The 24,393-nt window shown below is 43.1% G+C and overlaps 2 protein-coding genes across 2 annotated transcripts; both read right to left on the reverse strand.

Moving 5' to 3' along the window:
* Window positions 1-111: 111 nt before the first annotated feature.
* On the reverse strand, window positions 112-9,799 carry ftsj3 (FtsJ RNA 2'-O-methyltransferase 3). The gene is made up of 21 exons (XM_040052839.1): window positions 9,608-9,799; window positions 9,366-9,471; window positions 8,607-8,653; window positions 8,418-8,497; window positions 8,179-8,278; window positions 7,754-7,948; window positions 7,512-7,627; window positions 7,219-7,323; window positions 7,011-7,111; window positions 6,763-6,849; window positions 6,529-6,675; window positions 6,206-6,341; window positions 5,883-6,076; window positions 4,306-4,426; window positions 4,077-4,158; window positions 3,795-3,945; window positions 3,530-3,627; window positions 2,817-2,919; window positions 1,012-1,195; window positions 836-930; window positions 112-744 (listed from the first exon to the last, which is right to left on the reverse strand). The coding sequence occupies exons 1-21, from the start codon at window positions 9,672-9,674 to the stop codon at window positions 486-488; spliced, it is 2,574 nt and encodes an 857-aa protein (XP_039908773.1). The 5' UTR covers window positions 9,675-9,799; the 3' UTR covers window positions 112-485.
* A 984-nt stretch (window positions 9,800-10,783) lies between these two features.
* plaat1 (phospholipase A and acyltransferase 1) lies at window positions 10,784-15,365 on the reverse strand. The gene is made up of 3 exons (XM_040052614.1): window positions 15,004-15,365; window positions 14,553-14,691; window positions 10,784-11,866 (listed from the first exon to the last, which is right to left on the reverse strand). Exons 1-3 carry the CDS (start codon window positions 15,028-15,030, stop codon window positions 11,556-11,558), a joined length of 477 nt encoding a protein of 158 aa, XP_039908548.1. The 5' UTR covers window positions 15,031-15,365; the 3' UTR covers window positions 10,784-11,555.
* Between the last annotated feature and the right edge of the window lie 9,028 nt (window positions 15,366-24,393).

Genomic DNA, 24,393 nt, shown 5'->3' on the forward strand with positions numbered 1-24,393 from the left:
GCTTCCTGCTTGGCCTGTGCAGTCTAAGACAGATGTTTTTGCACTTTTATAGCTGTGGCTGCATTAGACAAAGGATGAAATGTTTTTTTTGTAAAATGCTTGAACAACCAATCTGAACAAAAACTTTATTGCAAAGATTGGAATTTACACGAGACAAACATTTATCAATAAACTTTTACTGCATTTTACAGTTAAGCTGTTCAGTGAATCCTCTTCCTTCCAGGGGGTTCAAGGCAAATCAGCTACATCTTCACAGAGACGTATACATAAAACCTGGATGTCATATCTCCCAGACATGTCTGAGGTCTCCAGGGCTTTAAGAAATCCAGCAAAGGTTCCAAAACAGAGACTCATGTTTATTTTGTCTGTGATACAGGAGCCAAAACTGAACCATCGTAGTTCACCAAGCTCCACAAATGCTCAGTTATAACACGAGTCCAGGGAGTTGAATAATAATAACGACAAGCAGAAACTCAAATGCATTTTCATTTTCGCCCTTTACCACTCTTCACCCCTCCTTTGCCACCCTTAGCCTGTCGTCCCTTTCCGCGCTTTCCTTTGCCTCCTTTAGCGCGTTGTTCTTTTCTCTGCATTCCCCGCAAATCTTTCTTCATGCGCCCGTCCACCACCTTGAAGACTCCTTTGACACCAGGAGGCCGTCTCACCTTCTTCCCAGCGCCCTTTTTGCTCACAACGTATGTTACTTCTCTCTTTTCTTTCCCCAAGCCGGCTTTCTTGTATATACTGAAAGAAACACAAACAGTATTGAAATTTTCTCCTGGGTAAAACAGCCAGTTAGTTTTGTCTTCACAGCACCACAGATATGACAACATACCTCTTCAGCTGAGCCATCTTCTCCCTCTCAGAGATGTCCACTGTGTTGACAACCGCTTCTGCTTTCTTCTTGGCCTGCTCCATTTTTTTCAACGTCTTGAAAAGAAACAGCGGAATTAATACATTCAGAAATACACAGATCACTTCGAAAAGCTCCTCGGGCTACAAGTGTTTTACCCTTCTCTTCTTCCTGGCCTTGGCCTCAGCAACTCGTTTGATTGGCCGAGCATTGATCTCCTTCCATTTTTGTTTGTATTCCTCCACCATCTCCTTGGTGACCGGCACCGGCCTCTTCCGGTGTTTCCGTTCATCATCGAGGAACCACTCCGGTACTTCCCACGGCTCGTCAGAGGTGGCGAACCTGAAACGGCATACACAAGGTGTTATTCGTGATCTTCACTTATTCCAGCAGGTTTAAGCCTTATTTGTCAAAAACAAATGTTAACCCGAGTATACGCATCGTTAGATGCAATCAGCAATCTGAAAGGCAGATTCTTTTCCATTAGTACCTATTGGGATTGACTCAGCAAAGTTTTAGGTCATAGTACCTGGTACCACTGCTCGACTGGGGTTCCAAGCAATCCGAGCAGGTACTAAAATGTGACACCGTCAGAGTGCGTGCCACCGATTAGCTGGTCAGTGGCGTCACTCGATGAGTCGCAAGAGCGTCTCCTTCCAAAAAATCAAAACTGCCCTTTTTGAAACCCGAAGTGGCTACAACCCCCCCCCCCAAAAAAAACAACGCCATGGTCCCAGAGTCTGCCGAAAAGCCACAGATGGAGCACCAGGTATTAGGGCTGTGCCATTTGACCAAAATCTCCATATAACAATTTCTCATCCCGACAACGATATAAATCACAAAACGGTGCATTTTCTGTAAATTCTGTGAATCTCGGGCAACTCTACCTGTGTGAAGTGTGGGCATCGTGCACCTGGAGTCGAGTGTTTTAACCGATACATAAAACTACATTTTTTTTAGACACAAGTTGTAACGGCCGCCATTTTCTTCTTGAGTATTTATTACATGGTGTGCTGCGGGGAAAAGCCTGTTCTAACGTTTGAGCCCAAGGTTTATTTTGACCACCTGACGGCTCTTTTCTTCTCATCCATAAACCCTTTCCACACTCCTTCACGTGATTCTTGCGTAGGTGGTAGAAGAGAAAAAACAAGATACTGCCGTATACGGGGTTTTTTGTGACACCACGAAACAAACGATAGCGCGTAACATGAAGCGACAGATATTTTCCTGTCGTCATCCGACATATTTCATCATATAGAACAGCCCTCCCAGGTGCATTAACACTTTGACATCCACCTTTGTTATAGCGTTCGTGTTGTATACTAATAAGGTCACAGAACGCTCAGCAGCATTAATAATAATAATAATAATACATTTTATTTGAAAGCGCCTTTCAAAACACTCAAGGTCACTGTACATAGTAGAATAAAAGCAACATAAAAGCAAGAAGTTTACAGAATCATAAAAGCATAAGACATAAACAAATAAAATAGCAGAGTGGAGAGGTTATGTGGGATAAGCTATTTTGTACAAGTGGGTTTTGAGTTTGGACTTAAAGAGAGAGAAGGAAGAGATGTTTCTTAAATCAGGAGGTCGGGAATTCCAGAGTCGTGGAGCAGAGCAGCTGAAAGCCCTGCTCCCCATGGTGGCAAGACGGGGGGAAGGGACGGAGAGTGAAAGGGAAGAAGAAGATCTGAGACAACGAGATGGGGCGATGATCTTGACCAGGTCAGAGAGATATGGAGGAGAGAGATGATGAATAGCCTTAAATGTGTACAAGAGTATTTTGAAATTGATGCGATATTTGACCGGGAGCCAATGAAGCTGCTGCAGGACAGGAGTGATGTGGTGGACAGAAGGGGTCCCGGTGATGATACAGGCAGCAGAGTTCATCGCTATGATGACAACCACGGACATTTGCTAGTTCTGGATTGTAATGGAAAAAGATCAAAAGCACACACACCTGTGGAAGGAGCTGTCCACCAGGTCCCTTGCCCTCTTCTTAGATGTAGCGATCTGAGTGCCGAGTGCCAGGCCTTCTGGACTCAGGATTCTAGCTTTCTTACCTAAAGAAACAGTCAATCATCCAGAGTTACACACACACACACACACACAGGCTAAAAACAGAATATAAGCTCTAAAGCATGAGATAGGACATATAGACATATCAAATATTGCTGAGATGCAATGGTGCATGTTATTTAACTTAAGAGCACTTTTATTGGAAACCATGCGGGTTATTCAAATGAGTTTTCAACCCAGCTGTGGCAGCAGCAGTGCAATACTTCAGGTTACAAAAGAGTTGAGAGGTGCAACACCAAAATGGATGGGTGCCAGCACGCAGCACCATGCAACAGGGGGCGCTCACCAAGCATGAAAACTGACTGACTCTTCCTGAAGATGGCAGACTAAAGGTTCACCACTGAGTGCAAAGATGCACTGAGGAAGGGTTTCAGCACTCAAAAACTGACAAGCAAACAATTTAGAAGATCGGAGAATTATGTGCTGCCTGGCAAAAGCATAGTTTCTTTGTAGGGCTTCAAACGTAGGGCATAAGATGAGCTCTGTCAATTTTCTGGAGCCCAAATGTGCATAAATAAAGAAATGTCTATATGCGACATTTAGATGATGACGAGAAGTGTTTGGGGATGCTGACGACCTCACTGTCATACTCACTGGTACTTTCGACAGGAACAACCTGGAAGTCGTCGTCATCATCGACCTCTCCTGATACTCCACCAGCCCCCCGGGCCTGCTTCATTCTGGTAATCTCCCTAAAAGGAAACCGGTGAACATGTTACCTGTATATTAGCATTAATGTTAAGAACAGTTTTAAGAAATTGGAAATATTGCAGATTTCTTTTCAGTTACGCAATCAAACTAAGCTTATTAATTATGTAACACACTGGACTAAAGAGAGCCACACTTAATGTGCTTTTACGTTTCATCGTCGCTGCTGTCATCCGAGTCACTGTCACTCTCCTCTGCAGCTTCCAGTGATGGTCCTGCCTTTTCCTCCTCTGGCAGAGCAGCTTCTTGCTGCTCCTCCTCCTCCTTTATGTCTTCCTCAGCTTTCCTCTTTTTGCCTTTTCCTAGAAGTAAGAATACATACAAGGATAGCTACTAGCCCCTCACAAACACAATTTCATTTAAAGCTGTGAAAAATAACATGTGAACGTGTGAGTGTGAAGACATGAACACGAGGAGGAGAAACACTTCACACCTGACTGTTTAGTCCGGAGCCACTCGGTCTGTTTGAGCTCGCTCTCTGCGTCTCCTTCGAGGCCAATCTCAGAGAAGATGCCCTACGGGTACAACATCAGCACATTTACACACAAAGCACGGTGAAAGATCAGAAATCAAGTAGGAAGCAGGTGCCACATCACACAGCGAACAGGTGCAGCAGAAGAATACCTGAGCTTTAGATGTTGTGTTACGAGTCAAACACATACCTTGCTGAACCACAGGTCGGCCTGTCGCTCCATCTTCTCATCTTTTCCCTCTAGCTCCACCACCAAGCCACCATCCTGCTCTTCATCCTCCTCCTCCTCCTCTTGGTTGGTAAACTTTACTCTGAAAACCACAGAAATGAATCGTGAACTTTGAGGTCTTCTAGAAAGGTTGGGCTTTCTTTCTGGTAAAATAAATAAATAAACAGACTTGAGCTTCCAGGGAAAAACAGTAAGCATCAAACTTGTGGAATGACAATAACAATTCTAGTAAATCAGTCTAGTTTGAGACCAACTCTGCTAAAAATAAATTTGTACTCACTGAACATGTATACTAGGGGTGGGTTTTAATAATCGATTCATCGATTAAAATCGATTCTGGCTTGGATAACGTGATATCGATTCATTAAAATCCTGAATCTATTTTTTATATAAATGTATTTTGCCCAAAATTCCAGAATCTCAGGTGAAACGTCACAAATCTTGACAACCACCAAACATTTAAGACAGTAAATGAGAGCAGGTACACGGCTTCTGCACAAAGACGTAAACACAAAGCGCGGAGCCGCCAAAACATCAGAATCAGTGAGATGTCGTCTTTCTCACTGACGACACGGTCGGGGCTGAAAGCCGACAGCTCGCTGATTCTGATGTTTTGGCGGCTCCGCGCTTTGTGTTTACGTCCTTTTTGCGCTGATTCTAAAGCTGTTAGTTTTATCTCTCTCTCCAAACAATATTGACTGAACCAGCAGCAAAAGAAGATCCAAACTATGCTTCACATAAAGATCGTCATGGATTCACTCTGACTTTTGCTGTTTTGCTTCCACCAGGATAAAATCACACTTCATGCACAGCTCTCTCTCTCTCTCTTTCTCAGTGTACTTCAAGAACAGTTTCCCGCCTATCCCCGAAATCTGTTTTCTGCATTATTCGCTTGCTTGTTACGCATAAGTCTACCGTTGTTCACAGGCTGTCGGCCGATGTTTTTTTTCCTTTTACTTACTTCCGAAAAGAAAACCTAATTTCTGCCGTTCAACAGGCTTCTGAACAAATTTAAACTTTTTAAAATTATACAAAATGCAAAACGCTGTGTCTGTAATAAAACCGCTGTAACTTCAGAGGTAATGTTCATATGTTGATTAATGGTTTTCTTTCGTTTCTGATGTACTGCAGAATATTTTTATAAAATCCAGGCCAGGAAAATCACCTTCATGTTTTTCTGTTTTATCTTCAGCTACTTTGACACAAAGGCCTCTGCTGTGATGCTCACACCTTTGATAAAGTCTGCAAAGTGTCAGCTTCCTTTAGATACAAAAATATGTAAATGTACTGATCTGAATTATAATATTTCTGACTGTCAAAATTTCCCAGATTTAAATCGAATTGAATCGAATCGTGGATCGAATCGATTCAGGACCTTGTGAATCGGAATAGAATCGATTCTAGAAATCAGTGACGATACCCAGCCCTAATGTATACATGCTATTCAGTGCTTAACACCTTTCTAAAGAGAACTCCTACAGAGCCAGGCACCACATCACCAGTACCTCAGAGTGCTTTTGCTCTGAATGGTCTCTTACTTCTTTTTTGGTGCTTTCTTTTCCAGCTCCTTTTGTCGCCGTTCCACCTCTTCCAGATCCTCGTCATCCAAATCAGATGCCAGTGACATTTTATCTGCATCATCGTCATCTTCATCGGAGAGGTGAAAATCATCGTCTTCATCTACCAGAGTGTCCGCTGCCTTCATGTCCCCCTTTGATATGTCAACAAGCACCTGAGGGACCGAGAAATTAACATGAAGCCGCTTCTCAGTGATAAAGCTTGTGGGACTTGAACTGTGTGGGAATCAGCGGTATTCTGATCTTGAGTTTGGTGCTTTAGGGAAGCAGCGTGTGACGTTTACCTTTTTCTTCTTGATGGAGACGAGAGAGAACAAGGACGAGTCCTCAGTGGAGGCGATGGACACACCCGGTAGATCCATCTTCAGCTCCACTCTCTCTCTCTGCTTCCGCTGCTCCTTCAGCAGTTTCCTCTTCTTCCTGCCAAATCAGCAAGAGACAGTTTCTTGGTTTGCCCCTACAACTGCATCCGTGGCAAAAGCTAAGAGAGGTGAAACTAAAAGTAAAGTGTTGCTTCTCTTTAAGGCAAGATGCACCTATCAAGACAAAGTAGGAAAGATGAGGAATTAATGTCACCGAAAACACAAAAAACTAAAGCGGTTCATACCGTTTGAGCTCAGCCACCTCCTCAGCTTTCAGCTCTGCCAGCTTTTTCACCATTTCTTCCTCCTCGTTGTCCTCACCCTCCTCCTCTTCATCCTCCTTCTTTCCTGCTTCTTCCGCTGAATTGCTCCCTTCTTCATCCGAGCTTAAGCTAAAAACAATGTAGAGATGATTTATGTGTGACACACTTTAACAAAGATTTAATATTTAAATTGCTTTTTCTTTTCTTTTTTTAAACCTGATCTCCTGGTCGAGCTGCTTAGCCTCGTCTTTCAGTTTCTTAGCTAGGTATCTCCTCAGCTTGGACCTCCAGTTCAGCAGCAGGCTGCAAACGTGAGAAAAGACATGCAAACACGGCCCGTGTTAACAACACTTCATGCTACAACACGTTCTCACACCATCTGATGTATGTGATGTGCAAGCACAGTAAAGTAGCAGCAGCTTACTAAAGCACAAACGTGGCGAGTGAGAGATGGAAAAGCTCACCGGAGTTCTTTGCGGCCCAGAACTTTGATGTCACGACAACACTCTTTTATTTCATTGCTGGTTGCTGAGTGAAACTCCAGATCAGGATTGTTGAAGGTGATCTGAATGAGACAGAGCAAGAAAAGCACGAGTTTTCTTCTTAGTTCTTATTTTTAACAGGACTGTCTCAAAGCCCCCCTACACACACACACAAACAAAAAAAGCTCACCTCACTGGCTTTTCCCAGAAAGTCGACTGGGTTCTCGGCTTTCAGAAAATCGGTCACCGTGAAACTGTGGTAGAGCGTCAGATCTCCATCTGTATATCCCTCCGCCTGCAACAGAAGAAGAGCTGCTTCATCACTGATGGTTCATTTCTGGGCTCAAATGTGCCTTAAAGTAAGTCTTAAACCTTGTGACTGATAAATAAAACAAAGTGTTTAAAAGCTAAAAATTTCATAACAGGCAATCACAGCCAGCTCTGACATGCTTATCGTGACCAAACACTTGTCAGTATACATGCCTTTGGCTTCTTTACAGGGATCAGCTCCTTCACAGTTTTGGCCTGCACCTCCACCTCTTTGAATGCATACTTGGGGTCAAAGAACTTGCTGTCGATTTTGTCCGGGGCAACAAAACCTGATGATGACGACAATGGGGGAGGTTTAGGTGAGGTTTAGTCAAGAACAAGGTCAAAATTAAGGTCATTATTTATTGTCTTCAAAAAGCGAATGAAATAATAAAGGTTGTGCTAATGACACCGACCCTGACAGATGACAAAGATCTCAGCAGACTCATTCCTGGATGCCTGCGGTTTGGTGGCCTGCACCTTCTTGAAGAACTGCTGGAAGATCCAAAGCAGAGGCTGGTAGTCTTTGGAGCGAAACACCTTGGTGACAAAGGTGCCTCCTTTGGTAAGAAACTCACAGGCCAACTTCAGAGCCATGAGAGTCAGGTGAGCTGTGGGTGAAAAAGGGAGGATTTCAAAATTAGATTTAAATACCAAATACTGTGGAAAATGGACATGAACTAGTTTAGGCACAACAGAGACAAAAAAATCAAAGAGTGGTAAGGATGTATCAAAAAAGAACCCCTTATAATCCTCTTCAACCAAATTAAATCATTTTGGACATATTGTGCGAATGCTGTTTTACTGCAGTCTGATCTCTAGACGTTTTGTCTCGACTCACCTTGGGAAAAGGCATCGTGCTGCCAGTTAGCTCCCACATTTGGGGCTCCATCGTTTAACACAACATCCACTTTCCAAGTCTGAAGCTCCTTTCTGAGAGACTGTACAACGGAAAGAGTGTCTCATCAGTTAAAACCATGTCACAAACATAGCGTTGGCTGTCCACATCTCTACTGTTGAAATATCATCTCTGATTTTATGTTTTTTCAGTGATGTTGTGAACAGCAGCAGCTTTCTCACCTGTCTGCATTTCTCAGTGGTGATGTCTTCTTGAAGTGTCACCACGTTGGGGATGGGTTTAATGGGGACCAAGTCAACACCTGAGAAGAAGAAACCACTCATATGGGGAAGTATTGTCACACGCGTTACAGCTGCTTTAGAAGCATAACAGAAACAGAGCCATTTATCATTGGAGAAATTTGCACTCACCGATAATCAGACTTGAAACAGGCATAAACTTAGACGCTACCTGCAACCTGGAAAAGGAGATTTTGAATTCAACTTTGATTATTTTGCATAGTACAAATCACTCATTTATCCGTTTTCGCTTCCGTCATGACGTATTGTACCGTAATGTCATTTCTGTAAGGCTCGTGCATTTTATCTTGTAATCACAGCAAAAGAAAGTCTGTGATTATAGTGAACCAGAGTCGTGCTCACCAGAGAGGAGGTCGAGGTTGGTCACACACGGTCCTAAGTTAATGCAACTTTACACAAACTGCAACTGTACAATCACCAGTCAGCTCCTCTTCCCTGACTTTCACCCCCTACTTTCTCCCCTCTCCCCCATACTGTCATTATATTAATGCTGCTATCCTGTATATATCGTACTTACTATTGTTTGAGTACTTGCGATTATTTTATTGTACTTTTTATATTTTACATTTATATTTATTATTTATCTTGCACTAAGGGAGTGGCACTCCAATTTCGTTGTACTCTGTACAATGACAATAAAGGCTATTCTATTCTAACACTTCTGTCAACGTGGTCGCTCTTTTCTCTTCTCTCTGTCCCTGACTCAGCTGCCACTTGTTATAACAAAGACCTTTGGTGATCGTTCAAATGTGACAGAAGCGAATGACCAAAAACTGCAAAGTGGTCAACTGGCCAGCTTCCCCCCAGAGGGGTTACTTCTTTTCCTTTTGTTACCACACACGACGGCATGTCTGGTGACGGGATGCTTACCACCCTCCAGGTGCAGCGCACAGATCCACCAGAGCTCGGGCTTTCTGCAGAAACTGGAACTTACGGTTAAGCTGGATCAGTTTGAAGGAGGAACGAGAGCGATAACCTAAAAATTACACAAAAGAGGAGATTTAAAAGATTGCCAGCAGTCTGCAACCCACACTTTATATCGATCGGAGCTTTAGCCTGCTAATGCTAATATCACGACAGTCTCGAGCTCGTGTTGTTTTCCGGTACTCTACCTGTTTCTTTGGCCAGGTGGTAGAATTTATCTTTCCGGGTCTTTCCGACCTTAAGTTTCTTCCCCATATTTGCTGCTTTACTTTTACGCCGGACCTTAACACACAGATATGTCACACACTCAAAACACCCCTCTGCCTATGAAAACAGCACGTGTACACGTGCCGGCGCAGGACTACGACGTCACACTTCTTCTTCTTCTTCGGATTTGTTTGTTAGTTTCGCGCATGTTTCGCCACCTGCTGTTAACAACACATTACTACGATATCTTAAATAAAATGCATTATTATTATTATTAATGCCGTTGCTGCTATAAATATATCCAGTTATATGGACAAGATTAGTACTAGACACACAAAAATAGCTCATGTTTATGAATTGCTATTGAGGGAGAAGGACTGTTCTTGTCATGCATACAGGCGATTGTGGCTCAAGAGTTGGGAGTTCGTCTTGTAATCAGAAGGTTGCCGGTTCGAGCTGGTGGTGGTCAGAGGGTGCCAGTGTCCGGCAGCCTCACCTCTGTCAGTGAGCCCCAGGGCAGCTGTGGCTACAATGTAGCTGCCATCACCTGTGGGTGGATGACTGGATGTAGTGTAAAGCGCTTTGGGGTCCTTAGGGACTAAGTAAAGTGCTATACAAATACAGGCCATTTACCATGGCAGTCTGAGCAACGTAAAATAAGACTGTAATTAATTCATTCAACAACTCTCCATTACCCATTATTTGCTTTCATCTAATGGCATCACTCTTTACAGATCAAAAATTAATTAAGTGAAAATAACACACCATGCTTGGTTTGCTGAAATTACAGAAAACAGGGATCCACAGTATTTACTCTGGCCTATACTGGTGTCCGGCGTGCTTATAGTTTTTCAGTTACAAAGGTGATGATACATTTCTGTCCATCCATCTCTTTAGGAGCTAATCCCAGCTGCTATAGGGCAAGGAGCGGGGGTACACCCTGGACAGGTCACCCATCTGTCGCAAAGAGACAGACAACTATTCACACCTACAGGCAGTTTAGATTCACCAATTAACCTAACCCCATCAAACTATGATTAATGCTCCATGGGTTAAAAAAAATAATTTGGTCAAATAATTCACAACTCCTGCCTACAACAAAGACTGGATCAACAAACAACTGCGGCCATATTGTAATAGTATATGGGGTTTGTTAATAAACATAACATCATTTTTTAAATCTTTATCAATGTTTATTTTGTTATTTTTTATCACAGCCAAATGAATTTAGGGAAAACACTTTAGTGAAGACTACAGCTGTCAGAAAGGCCTGTTTCTGGACCGTGTGTTGATCAGTCCCAGGACAGAGAAGGCACTGGCTGCTGCCGTCACCAAACTGATGGCCCCAATGGCTCGTGAAGCCTGTGGAGACAAGAAGGAGGGGCAGGGCGTGGACTGCGGGTTAGAATAGGAGCAGCAGAGGCTGATTGATTTTATTGCATATTTACAATACAGCATGATTCCAAACTTAACAAGACTAACTCATTAGTCTGTAACTCAGATTTGTCTAACTTATAAGAGGAAGCAGGCAACAACACATTTATTTACAGTAAACCTTTTTTTCCCGTAAACTCTTTTGAGCTGATTATTTAATTCAAAGCTGATTTGTTGTGTAAAGATTAAGGCTTTGGCAGGATGTATTTGGCTCTTAAACATAGCTTTAAAGTAGATTTGGATGTCGTTGTTTTCAATACAGAACATGGTCATAATTAAAGCAATTATAAGATTATATGTGGGTGAAAAATAGAATTATGAATTATATTTTGGGACAAAGTATCATGTTTTCATTTTAGTAGTATAGTAGAGCCCTGGGATGGATAAATCCCTGATGTTAAGGTTCACTCTGATTTGCCACTTTGGTCAATGTTTTTAAATGTCTGACAATGTGAGACTATGACAGGGCCAATGTTTTGGATTTATTAGTCGCTTTTAGTGACACACCAGACAGAAGCAGAACAAACAGTGAGAGACCTGCTCAGACACCCCCTCCCCGTAACGAAGAAGGGTAACGAAGTGCTCGCAGTTGCTCCCCAGCAAGTCATAAGAGACCTCCTGGCCAATGAGGACTTGTGCCCGCTGGATGATTTCACAGACAGGGAGGGGTGTGTGGTTGTGGTCATACTTGTTGTTGACACGGTAGGAATCACTTCCCACTACCTCCTTCAGTAGCTGCATGCGTACCACTGCCTTCCTGCTGAAGACAGACTTCACACTGGACATGGCGGCTGCCTGGCTCTCATCTGTGGGAAAGGAGGAGATGATTTAAATTGTCAAAGGGAAGAGAAGAAAGACTCTTCTGTAGGCTAAGGCTAATGACGCCAGACTTAAAGACCAGATATAAACACATTAGCACAGTGAAGCTGGAGGATGAACGCTAACCTTTTTTCCACTCGATAAAAGTTAACGTGAGGGTTCCCGATGTTTAGAGACAAATGCAATCACAGGATGCTGTAAATGGACCAAACTTCAGTCAAGAGAACAACTGAGCTGTACGTTTTCGTTTTTTTTAAAATCTCTCAGTCAGAACATACTCTATCATGTTTAGGTGGAAACTAGCGAGCTAACCTCCTGCTAACTTCAAACTCAGTTAAATTTCATAACTTCTGTTTTCATGGATGCCTGGATGTTAAACTGAATTGTTACACCTGGTAAAGCAGCAACGCTGATCATTTTATTAAGATGAAAGAATTTAGACAGTTTGTAACGCTCAGTTATACCGCAGTGTTCATTTGACTTTGGGACCTGAAGCGGAGTTTGGACCCAGAAACAGCTAATGCCATCAGACTAAAAGACCGGATAGAAATGGGGACGTTTTCAAGTATGAAACAGGGGGAGGGGATGCCAACATCTGCAGATAACAGGGGCCACACGCTTGTCAAAAAAGGGTAAAAACAAGTTTTGGTTAAAAGGGGGTGAAAATTGTGATATGTTATCCCAGCCCGTTTCACAGTGAATGCAGTTCACTATGAAAAAGGACATTTTTACAGGACTCTGGGTGTATTTGTGAAAAAGTAAGAACATCCTCTCTCTTTCCCTGGAAAATGCACATAATTATCAAAAAGTGTGAGCACCTCTATAAAGTTTCTGCAGTTTGCTGGCCTGGAGCATTCAGACGTGTGTAAACACGATCCTACAATATTCCCAGGAGTGCACATCATAGCCCCACGATGACCCAAGAGCTACATCTCAGACTAAAGGCTTCAGTTGGCATGTTGAATGTTAAAATTCATGACAGCTAGAAAAATACTGAACCAGTATGAATAGTTTGCCAAGATAAAGCCTCTTTTCTCTAAAAATGAGCACGACAGGAGAGTTTAGGTTTAAAAAGCTGCATCTGGAACAATGGCCCTCACTTACTAACAGTGCATACACAAAAATGTGTGCATGATTTATGGATACAAACATTTCATGCACAAATCAGTGATTTATCAGTATTTTCATACCTGAATTTGTTTACATGTTACATGTTACTAGTCACTGCACAGTGGCGTCAGAGTGGGTATTTCAGTTTAACAGGTCAACGAAGTTGTATTGTATTAATTTTTAACCTCCTTTCACTCTTCCTTCAATTATTTGATAAACGACATCTCAGGAGTTATGAAGTGCCCAGACCTTAGTGAAATAAACAAAGCTAAAATTAATTTGAATTCAATTCAATTCAATTCAATTCAATTCAATAAAACTTTATTGATTCTGAAGGTTGACCCCGAAGGAAATTGGGTTAAGGCTGCCGACCTTTGCCAGCGCCATCTTACCCTCCGACCATACATACATTAGACAAACATCACATGGGGAAGACAGGTCAGAGAGGTATAACAATGGAAAATGCACAACATGAGGAAAGACGAGGAGAAAAAATAACTCCCCCCAGATTGAGCTCCAACAGGAAGATCAGTTTGAGAACAGAAAAAAACACCTCAGCACATAAATCATCACATCTCACAACATAAAGACATGAGCTTCGAAGGCATTTGGAGGGGGTGGGGGGTGAGTGTAGGTCTGTGTCAGTGTACATGCGTGTGTGTGCGTGTGTGTGCGTGTTCCATGTTCAACCGAGAGAAAGTGTCCCTTCACCCGGTTATGCAAAAGTCAACAATCTTCGATCAGCGCGGATGGCCTTGAAGGAAGGTTGTTGTTCCAGTCAGCTTCAACCTTGGCAGGCCTTCAGCTGGTGCCAGTGGGATGGCCGTATGAGTGAAGATGGTGAATGTTTAGGTTTAGTGCGAACAACTGCATCCAATTTTACAATTGGTCTAATGTCCGTCACTGGTCACCAATTCTCTCAATTCCCGTTGTTCTTCTCCAAGATCGTATCCATATTGAGTTCAAAACACAGTCTGAGTACTCACAGCCCTGCCCATCGTCTATCACGTCGGCCAGCCTTGTGGGATTTTGAACAGCTGTAGCCGCTTCTTGTACTTCGATAAGCCAGGTCTGAGCCAGCTCCAATCAGCCAGAACTCTGTTATCGTGGTTCCAAATTGGTAGATGTCGTTCATTGTCCTCCATCGAGAGTGTTGCCAGACAAACGATGCAACCGACCATCGAGTATCCGGCAGCAAATGTCTCCACAGGACAATCGGGCTCTCCCAAGCCCAGGAAGGTGTCAATTCCGTTACGGGACCAGTTGATCAAATCCATAATTCTTTCGGTTTTAGAGAACAAGACTGAGAAACTCTTTGAGGGTTAGAAAGCGAGACTATACAAAAGATATGAGAAGCCAAGCAGGAAAGATAAGGGAGAGGGAGAAGAATGTAACCGCCTCCGTCAAGAGCCAAGAGAGAACTATTCTCTAATTTAATTAAGCATCAGGATGTAGTTTGTAATGTGAGCCTTTTAACCTCAGTCTAAAACATAATATAAAGCAGGTTTATGTCAGATTTGTGAGGATAGCCGCAAGTTTTACGTTAGAAACTCTTTTACTGACCAACAGGAGTTAAGTTGATGATGTAACCATCTCCCAGGTAGAGAGCCCAATGCTGATAGGCTGGTCTGAAAATCTCAATGAGGTCACCAGGCTGGGGGTCACCGGAGAGGGCAGGAAGGTCCAGCTCATTAGAGGCCATCTACACAGAGAGCCACAGAGAGACATACATGCTTAAAAGGACATTTAAATAACAAAAATAACAGAAATATTTAGTTGATAGAATATTTGTCATTTTAGAAAATGTGAAATCTGTAACACACTTGCAAAATGTGAAGCCTTTCTCACTAGATTTGAGAAATCTTATCGCTGCTACATGATTACAGATTATATAATTATTACTGATAAGGAAAACTGCTGCTAGAGTGACCGCTCACTCATATGTGTATCCCTCTCTGCTGTCATTCAATCCCCAAAACACACATGGCTAACGCACATTATCCAGCAAACTTACATTAGAGTTTTGTAGTTGTTTATCCATCCCACATCATGCTTCCACAAATTCTAAGAAGAGAGGAAGAACAGAGAGAAAATCCTTTCAATTCAGCTGATAAATACAAACTGCTTTTACACCAAGAGATGGAGAAATTCCACTTTCCTTTCCTAGTCTGATAAGATTCGAAAGGGAAAATAACAAAATTCCCAGAGCAAGAAAATGCTAGATAAAACACAATGTAAAGGTCACCCATACATACACGCACGCACAATACACACCAGCTCGCACAGACAATACGCACATGAGCTCTTGTTTCACCTGTGCTGCCACAATAGCAGCAGCACAAAAGGGAAGCTGACAGAAAATAGTTTGAGCTCAGGTTATTTCACACAGGAAAAAAATATTTCACCTGTCATTTCATGTCTTTAATTCCCTCTCTCTCTTATTTTTCTTTCCTGGACGATAATGATTACAGTGTGAATATTTCCCAAGGTCAGAGTTTAATGTTGAATAAAATTTCACTTGGATGGCATGAAATCAATATCTGCCTGGGAGAGCAGCTGCTATATCCATCTCATTATTAATGTATGGTGCCCAAGACACATTGAAAATAAGTGTCCATACATTATTCACCAAATCAAAACCGCATCAGCATCTGAGAGCTGCCACAAATACAGAAACATACATGTATAAAGTCATGTGACAGAAGTATATTGTAATAACTAAATTGAGGTTACAGACCAAATAGGCAACACTGAGCAAACATTTTAAAGAGAAAAGGCGTCCAAGAGTAGTACTTACTCAAACACCAGCAGCTTTTTCTTCCTCACCATTTTAATTCCCCATCATAAATTCACACAAAACCATAAAGAAATTCAAGAGAAGAGAAAAAAAGAGGTTCGAACACGAGTTCCTGAGAGGATGAGCAGATTTTGAATATCTCAAAGCAAAACGAGAGGCTGGAGGTCCTGGTGGAGGTATTTCACTGTCCGCTGTGCTGACTGATAGCAGTTTGTCCCAGCTGTCAAAGTGACACACACATATAAACACGCACACACAGGCATTTCCTACCTGCTTTTGTCCCATTCAGAAGGAGCTGTTTGCACATATATAGCTGGTTTCAGATTAACTCTGTCTGATCACTGTTCCTGGAAACTGACAGATGCACAAAATATCTTACATCATGGAGTTTAGGTACAACACCTGGTGGACTGGTGTCAGAATAACAACCTGTCTCTAAATGTTCAGAAGACTAAAGAGATGGTTGTTAACTTCAGGAAGAGCTCAATGGCCCACACCCCACTGCACATCAACGGATCTGCTGTTGAGATGGTCATCAGTGTGAAGTTCCTGGGTCTGCACATATCAGCTGACCTCTCCTGGAACCTGAACACAACCACCATCATGAGGAAAGCCCAACAACGTCTTCACTTTCTTAGAATCAGAATCAGAATACTTTATTAATCCCGAAGGAAATTAGGGTTACAGCAGGCAGCACGCTAATGGCGCATGCACACTTACAAAGGAACCTTCTGACCAACTTTACACAAACATCACATTGGGGAGACATGTCAGAAAGGTAGGTTGATAGGAAAAAAAACAACGAAAATACATAACATGAGGTAAGAGGAGGAAAAAAAAAACTCCACTCAGACTGAGCTCCTAGTGGGAGAACAGTTTGATAACAGCAAAAACACCTCAGCACAAAAAGCACATGACTATCAATATACCATAGAAACACAAGACAAGCAACAGGGGCGGGTAAAGGGTGAGAGAGAGCCGGTGTAGACAGCGCATCCGGTCCTGCAGCATGTCTGCGCTGGTCCAGTCGACCGCCATCTTCCCCGGCACAAGCATCGAAGGCGTTTGGAAAGGGAGGGGGGATCAGTGTGTGCATATCAGTGTATGTGTGTGTGTGTCCAGAGTTCAGCTGAGACAGTGTCCTTCGCCCTGCCAGGCTAAGTAAACAGTCTTCCAGCCAACCTAGGTGGCCTTACATGGAATGGGGGGAACAGTCTGAACACAGTCGTTATCATTAAGAAACTGAAGAAGGCCAGTCTCCCTCCTCTTATCCTCACATTATTTTACCGGGGAACCATTGAGAGCGTCCTCTGCTGCTACATCATTATCTGGTACGGGAACTGCACCCTCGCTGAAAAGAAGTCTCCGCAGCGGATCGTGAGGACAGCAGAGAGGATCATTGGAGGCCCTCTCACATCCATCTCCCAACTCTCTGACAGACACATCATTCGACGTGCGAACAGCATAGTGAAGGACACTTTCCACCCCTCACATGCACTGTTCTCCCTCCTTCCATCTGGCAGACGGTTTCGCAGCATTAAAACTGTAACGACCAGACACTGCAAGAGCTTCTTCCCCCAAGCAGGCAGGGCCCTCAACTCACTACCACAAAAGGACTGATATAAACATACACCTCTACAAACACCTTGCAATAATCATCAAAAGACTCAAAAACAACAAATACTACCACAAATCCACTACAAACTGGTCCTGGGAACAGTATGCTTTGCACACTCAGTCACAGAGTTCTGAACACACACCGAAATTATATTATATTTGCACATTTTGCACGTCTTTGTCTTGTCTCGTTAATATCCTGACAATAACTTGAAACTGGTATTCAATACCTACTGCACATTCCACTTTGTATTGTCTCTGTCCTGTCTTTGTTTATCGTACAGTTAATATTTTACAGTTACCATTATAGTATTGTATAGAATTGTATAGTTAGTAATTAGTACCTTTTTATCCCTTAATTTTATTATTTATTTGTAATTCCTAGTTTTATATCTCTTGGAGATATATCCTTTATATATGTATAAATGCACCATGGGGGGCTTAGGGTGAAACAGCATTGCGGTACACTGTATACTGTGCATACTACTGTATTGACAATAAAGCTCTTGAATCTTTACTTTAGTAACCAAACTGCTGCTGAGATTACCAGTTTGGCTGTATACAGTGCTGTAAAAAAGTCGTTAACTCTTACTTTTGTACATCGTAAATTAACTGTGATTAACCACTTTTTTGTGTGTTTCTTTGGAAAGCTGAATTTAATGTCAAATTCAAAATCAAATTCAAATTCAAATTTTATTTGTCACGTACACAGTCATACACAGTACGATATGCAGTGAAATGCTTGGACAACTGCTCGTGACCTAAAGAAAACAAAAAAGGAAAAGGCTATGAATAAGATAGGAAATAAATATGAAAAATTAAAAAGGGTAAATTTTACTATGAAGGAATAAAATATAAATTAAGGTTAAAAAGGAAATAACTGTACAACACAAATTAGAATGAAGGGTAAATTTAACTGGGAAAGAATAAGATAAAATATATAAATTAAAGTTGAAAATAAAATAACTGTACAACAAAATACACAATATAGAACTATATAAGAATGTATGAAGAAATATAAATAAATATATACACAATAACAGCAGCTGTACAAGTATTAACTGGAAATGAAGAATATAGTGACCAGTGTTGTGCAATCCACATTATGTCTTCTGCAGTGCAAATATGCTTAAAGTGATTTAAGTGATGAAGTGAAAACAATGTCCAGAATGTCCAGTGTGTGTGTAAGAACTGTATGTGTGGGTCAGTACTGTGTGGTGGTGTGATTGAGAGACCGTATCACCTGCGGGAAGAAGCTCCTCCTCAGTCTCTCTGTGTTGGTCTTCAGGGAGCGGAATCGCTTTCCTGACCTCAGCAGAGAGAACAGTCTGTTGTTGGGATGGCTGAGGTCCTTCACGATCTTCCTGGCCTTGGTCCAGCACCGCCTGCTGTAGATTGAGTGCAGGTCAGGGAGCTCGGAGCGGATGGTGCGCTCAGCTGATCGCACAACCCTCTGTAGAGCTCATCTGTCCTGCATGGTGCTGTTTCCGAACCAGGTTAAGATGTTTCCCGTCAGGATGCTCTCTATGGTGCACGAGTAAAAGTTCCTGAGCACCTTGGAGGGCAGTTGGAAGTCTCTCAAGCGTCTGAGGTGGTAGAGACGCTGACGGGCCTTTTTCACCACGGTGTTGATGTGACAGGACCATGACAGGTCCTGCGTGATGTGAACTCCGAGGTATTTGAAGCTGTCCACTCTCTCCACTGGGCACTCGTTGATGACAGGGGTCTGGTAGTTCCTCTCCTGCTTAGTGCTGAAGTCCACTATCAGCTCCTTTGTCTTACTGACGTTTAGAAGGAGGTTGTTCCTCTGGCACCAGTTCTCCAGATTCCTAATCTCCTTCAGGTAGGCCGTCTCGTTGTTATCAGAGATCAGGCCCACCACGACGGTGTCGTCAGCAAACTTAATGATGGTGGTGGAGCTGGTAGTGGCCACACAGTCATATGTGTACAGAGAGTACAGCAGGGAGCTCAGAACACACCCCTGGGGGGCTCCAGTGCTGAGAGTGGTGGAGGCTGAGACATGTCCGCCCATCCTTACTGCCTGTGGTCTGCCAGTTAGGAAGTTGGAGATCCACTGACACATAGATGAGCTGAGTCCCAGATGCTCCAGCTTGGTGGTGAGTGTGGAGGGAATTATGGTATTAAATGCAGAGCTGTAGTCTATGAAGAGCATTTTTAACATAATTCCCCCTTCTAGTGTCCAAGTGAGTGATGTGTGGAGGAGATGAGAGATGGCATCGTCTGTGGAACGATTTGGACGGTAAGCGAACTGTAGTGGGTCCAGTGTGTCTGGTAGTGAAGAAATGATGAAGTCTCTGACCAGGCGTTCAAAGCACTTCATCACTACTGAGGTGAGGGCTACAGGGCGATAGTCATTGAGAGAAGCAGGGTGGGGTTTCTTCGGGACAGGAACAATGATGGACTCTTTGAAGCATGTGGGGATCACCGACTGAGATAGAGAGATGTTGAATATCTCAGTGAACACAGGAGCTAGCTGGTATGCGCAGTCTCTTAGGATACGACCTGGGATGCCGTCTGGTCCTGCTGCTTTCCCGGTGTTCACTCTTTTGAAGGCTCTCCTTACTTCATGCTCGGAGATGACGAGCACGTTTCCGGTGCTGGCAGTATCTTCCTGTCTGCAGCCGTTAGCGCCGCTAGCACTAGCATTGTTGGAGTCCTTAGCTGCAGCCTCGAAGCGAGCATAGAAAGTGTTCAGCTCGTCTGCCAGAGTCACGGCCGCGTTCGTCATACTGGTTGTTGGTGCTTTATAGTCCGTTATTGTCCTTAGTCCCCGCCACAGGCTCCTAGAGTCACTCTGTTGGAGTTGTGACTCTAGTTTCCTCCCGTAGCGCTGCTTCGCCTCTTTCACCGCCCTCCGCACGTTATATGACGCGGCTTTGTACGGGTCCATGTCCCCCGTCGTGAGTCCCGTGTTGTAGGCAGCGGTGCGGGATCTCAGAGCGTCGCGGATGGTTTTATCCACCCACGGCTTCTGGTTGGGAAACGTTGTGATAGTCTTTGTCTCCACGGTATCATCCGCTAGTTTCCCGATGAATCCCACAACCGCTTCCGTAAACACGTTGACATCATCATCGGAGCTGTTTCTGAACATGCCCCAGTCTGCGTCATCGAGTGCGTCCTGTAACGCGGCCACCGATTGATCAGTCCAGCGCGCGACCTTCCTCTGAACCGGAACTTCCTGTTTCAGCCTTTGTTTGTATTTTGGCATGAGGAAGATGGCGGCGTGATCAGATTTGCCAAACGGGGGGCGGGATTGTGCCTTGTAGCCGTCCTTGACCGTAGTGTAGCAGTGGTCCAGTGTCCTTTCACCTCTGGTGGGGCAGGTGATGTGTTGATAAAAGTTCGGCGCTGCGCGTTTGAGGTTGGCGCTATTAAAGTCCCCCGTCACAATAAGCGCAGCGTCCCGGTGTTGTGTCTGGTGCTGTGTGAGTGCCTCATGCAGCTCGCATAAGGCGGTGACCGTGTCCGCTTGTGGTGGAATATAAACGGCACTTATAATGACCGATGTAAATTCCCGAGGTAGATAAAAAGGACGACACATGATGGACAGTAGTTCCAGATTTGGTGTGCAGGAGCGTGTGAGAGGAACAACGTTCGCACTGTTGCACCAGTTGTTGTTCACCATTAAACACACGCCGCCTCCCCTTGACTTCCCCGAGTCCCGTGTCCTGTCCATGCGGTGAACCGAGAAGAACTCGGCCGGCTGGATGGCGTGGTCCGGCACCGCTGGGTTCAGCCATGTCTCGGTGAAGCAGAGGAGATTGCAGTCCCGAATGTCTCTCTGGAACTTTATCCTGGCCCTGAGGTCGTCAAGCTTGTTCTCCAGTGACTGGACGTTGGCGAGCAGGATGCTAGGCAGAGGTGTGCGGTGTGCACGAGCTCTCAGCCTGTTCCTGACGCCGGCTCGCTTCCCTCTAGGCCGTTCTCCCTCAAGATCTCACTCGGCCAGCTCGGATCCGGAGTTAAAAACTTCGAATTGTGAGTACATTGTAAACCAATAGAAACAAGAGTGTCACTGTCATACCTAATGTACCCAATGGTGATGATTTTGCCGATTTAGAAACGCTGAAAACTAACTTAAAAAACAAAGACAAAGAAAAAGTGGTCGGAGCAGTCGTGACGGCAGCCGACCTCACCAGCGCCATCTTTTAAGTCTAAGTCTTTTAAGTTTAAGTCACTATTCACACTCAGGCCTGATTACTGCCAGATATAATGAATCAAAAAATCAATAAAACAGAACCTGTCTGACAAAGTGAAGCTGGCAAGAAGACCTCAAAAATCAGCACATCATGCCATGGTCTAAAGAAACTCAACAGATGAGAAACAAAGTCATTGACATCTATCAGTCTGGAAGGGTTAAGGTCATTTCTACAGCTTTTCTAAAGACTCCAGTGAACAACAGTGAGAAAACCTGGGATAGTGACGAACCTTCCCGACCAAAATTGCAAGAGGACAGTAACGACTTATTCAAAAGGTCACAAAAGAACCCAGAACATCTAAAGACCTGCAGGCCTCACTTGCCCTAGTTAAGGTCAGATTTCATGATTCAACAATAAGAAAGAGACTGGAAAAATGGCATCCATGAGAGAGCTCTAAAGAGGAAACCACTGCTGACCAAAAGGAACATAAAGGCTTGACTGCCAAAATTTGCCAAAAAACATCTTGACGATCCTCAAGAGTTTTAGGAAACTATGTGGACTGATGAGACAAAAGCTGAAGCTTTTCCATAAAGGAACATCATACTAACAATCAAACATGGTGGTGGTAGTGTGATGGTCTGGGGGTGCTTTACTGCTTCAGGACTTGGACAACTTCCAGTAAGTGATGAAACCATGAATTCTGCTTTCTACCAGAAAATCCAGACAAAGTATGTCAGCCCCGTTCGTTACCTGAATTTGGCTGATTTAAAAATGTTCTGCAAAGAAGGTAGGCAAAAATTTCTCCACACTGATGTGAAAGACTCATTGCCAATTACCAAAATGATTGCTTGATTATAGGTCTTGCTGCCAAGACTGGCACAACCAGTTATTAGGTTTCAAATGACCTTTTTCACATAGAGCCAAGCGTGGATAGCTTTTTCCCCCACTCTTGATCATGATCTAAAAAGTGCATTTTGTATTTACTCTGGTTATCTTTGTCTAATGCTAAAATTTGTTTGATAATCTGAAAAAGATCTGAAAGTGTGACAAATAAACACACACAGAAGAAAAAGAAAACAGAAAGGGCAAATACTTGTTCACAGCACTGTATGTATTCTAAAAATGGTGTGTAACCTCTATCAAACTGGGATAGGGCACAAAAATCAACTTGGGTTGAGTTGCTGTCGTATTTTCATTTTTCAAAGGTTTTTACCTTTGGTTTCGTTTTAAATTTGATTTTAGTTTAATTTGGTTTTAATAACAGGTTTACCAGGTTTGGTGCTTATTTTTTCAGTTTCACTGTTTTTTTTTGTTTTACTTTCACTTCACTTTCACTAAATGCTTAGACGTTTTTTGCAGAAACATGTGCAGAGAGTCTGTTTTTTAAATCGTATATCGTGGACAGGCGTTTACAGTAAAGGAGAGCTCCGGGTCGGACACATTCTTTGCTCATTGATTGGCTGTTTCCGGACAACCGTTTCGTCACTTATCTCCGCCCCCTGTCCTGAGACTGGAGCTGACGCTGGCGGGGGCTGCGTCAAATGGAAGAACAGGAAGTCTAGACACTTAAAGTTTGAAAATAAAAGACCGGTCAGGACAATTGGCCGCTAAAGCGGTTTCAAAGAGAAAAAATATATAGAGTCGATATTGTTTCTCAAGGGTGACACGTTTAAGTTCTAAAAACAATGGCAGCGGTAAAACAGTAAAACACACGTAGTTCAACAGCAATTAAACTAAAGCGACATCAGTTAGCAGCGGTCACATTTACTGTACTGTACTTTCTAGTAGGGGTGGGTTTTGATAATCGATTTATCGATTAAAATCGATTCTGGCTTGGATAACGTGATATCGATTCATTAAAATCCTGAATCGATTTTTTTAATATTAATTTATTTTGCCCGAAACGCCAGAATCTCAGGTTAAACCTCACAAAATTTCAAGAACCCCCAAACAGCTAAAACAGTAAATGAGAGCAGGAACACAGATTCTGCACAAAGATGTAAACACAAAGCTCGGACCCGCCGACGGATCAGAATCAGTGAGATGTCGCCTTTCTCTCACACGACGGCACGGACACGGTCGGGGCTGAAAGCCGACAGCTCGCTGATTCCGAAGTTTCGGCGGCTCCGCGCTTTGTGTTTACGCCCTTTTGCGGTGATTCTAAAGCTGTTAGTTTTATCTCTCTCCAAACATTATTGACCGAACCAGCAGCAAAAGAAGATCCAAACTACGCTTCATAAAAACATCGTCATGAATTCCCTCTGACTTTTGCTGTTTTGCTTCCATCACACTTCATGCACATCTCTCTTTCTTTCTCTCTCTCTCAGTATACTTCAAGAACAGTTTCCCGTCTAACAATCTGTTTTCTGCATTATTCGCTTGCTTGTTACGCACAAGTCTACCGTTGTTTACAGCGCTGTCGGCCGCTGTTTAACTTCAGAGGTAATGTTCATATGTTGATTAATGGTTTTCTTTTGTTTTTGATGTACTGCAGAATATTTTTATAAAATCCCAGGCCAGGAAAATCACCTTTATGTTTTTCTGTGTTTTATCTTCAGCTACTTTGACACAAAGGCATCTGCTGTGATGCTCACATCTTTGATAAAGTCTGGAAAGTGTCAGCTTCCTTTTTATAGATAGAAAAATATGTAAATGTACTGATCTGAATTATAATATTTCTGACTGTCTGAGGCAAAATTTCCCAGATTTAAATCGAATCGAATTGAATCGAATCGGAATCAAATCGATTCTAGAAATCAGTGAGATACCCAGCCCTACTTTCTAGTGTTTCTGTCAAAGCTGCATTTTATTTTGAAAAGTTGTTTCGGAA

This window comes from Simochromis diagramma, unplaced genomic scaffold (genome assembly GCF_900408965.1).
Source record: "Simochromis diagramma unplaced genomic scaffold, fSimDia1.1 OVJJ01000419.1, whole genome shotgun sequence".
NCBI lineage: Eukaryota > Metazoa > Chordata > Actinopteri > Cichliformes > Cichlidae > Simochromis > Simochromis diagramma.

Excerpts from the sequence above, each read along its gene's own strand:
- plaat1 (XM_040052614.1), bottom strand. The coding sequence starts at position 15,030 with ATGGATAAACAACTACAAAACTCTAAT. Across the intron at positions 14,692-15,003 it reads AACAACTACAAAACTCTAAT|ATGGCCTCTAATGAGCTGGA; the intron begins GTAAGTTTGCTG and ends CTCTCTGTGTAG. Across the intron at positions 11,867-14,552 it reads CATCAACTTAACTCCTGTTG|ATGAGAGCCAGGCAGCCGCC; the intron begins GTCAGTAAAAGA and ends CCTTTCCCACAG.
- ftsj3 (XM_040052839.1), bottom strand. The coding sequence starts at position 9,674 with ATGGGGAAGAAACTTAAGGTCGGAAAGACCCGGAAAGATAAATTCTAC. Across the intron at positions 8,654-9,365 it reads TGCGCTGCACCTGGAGGGTG|GTTGCAGGTAGCGTCTAAGT; the intron begins GTAAGCATCCCG and ends CTCCTTTTCCAG. Across the intron at positions 6,850-7,010 it reads CTGGGCCGCAAAGAACTCCG|CCTGCTGCTGAACTGGAGGT; the intron begins GTGAGCTTTTCC and ends TCACGTTTGCAG.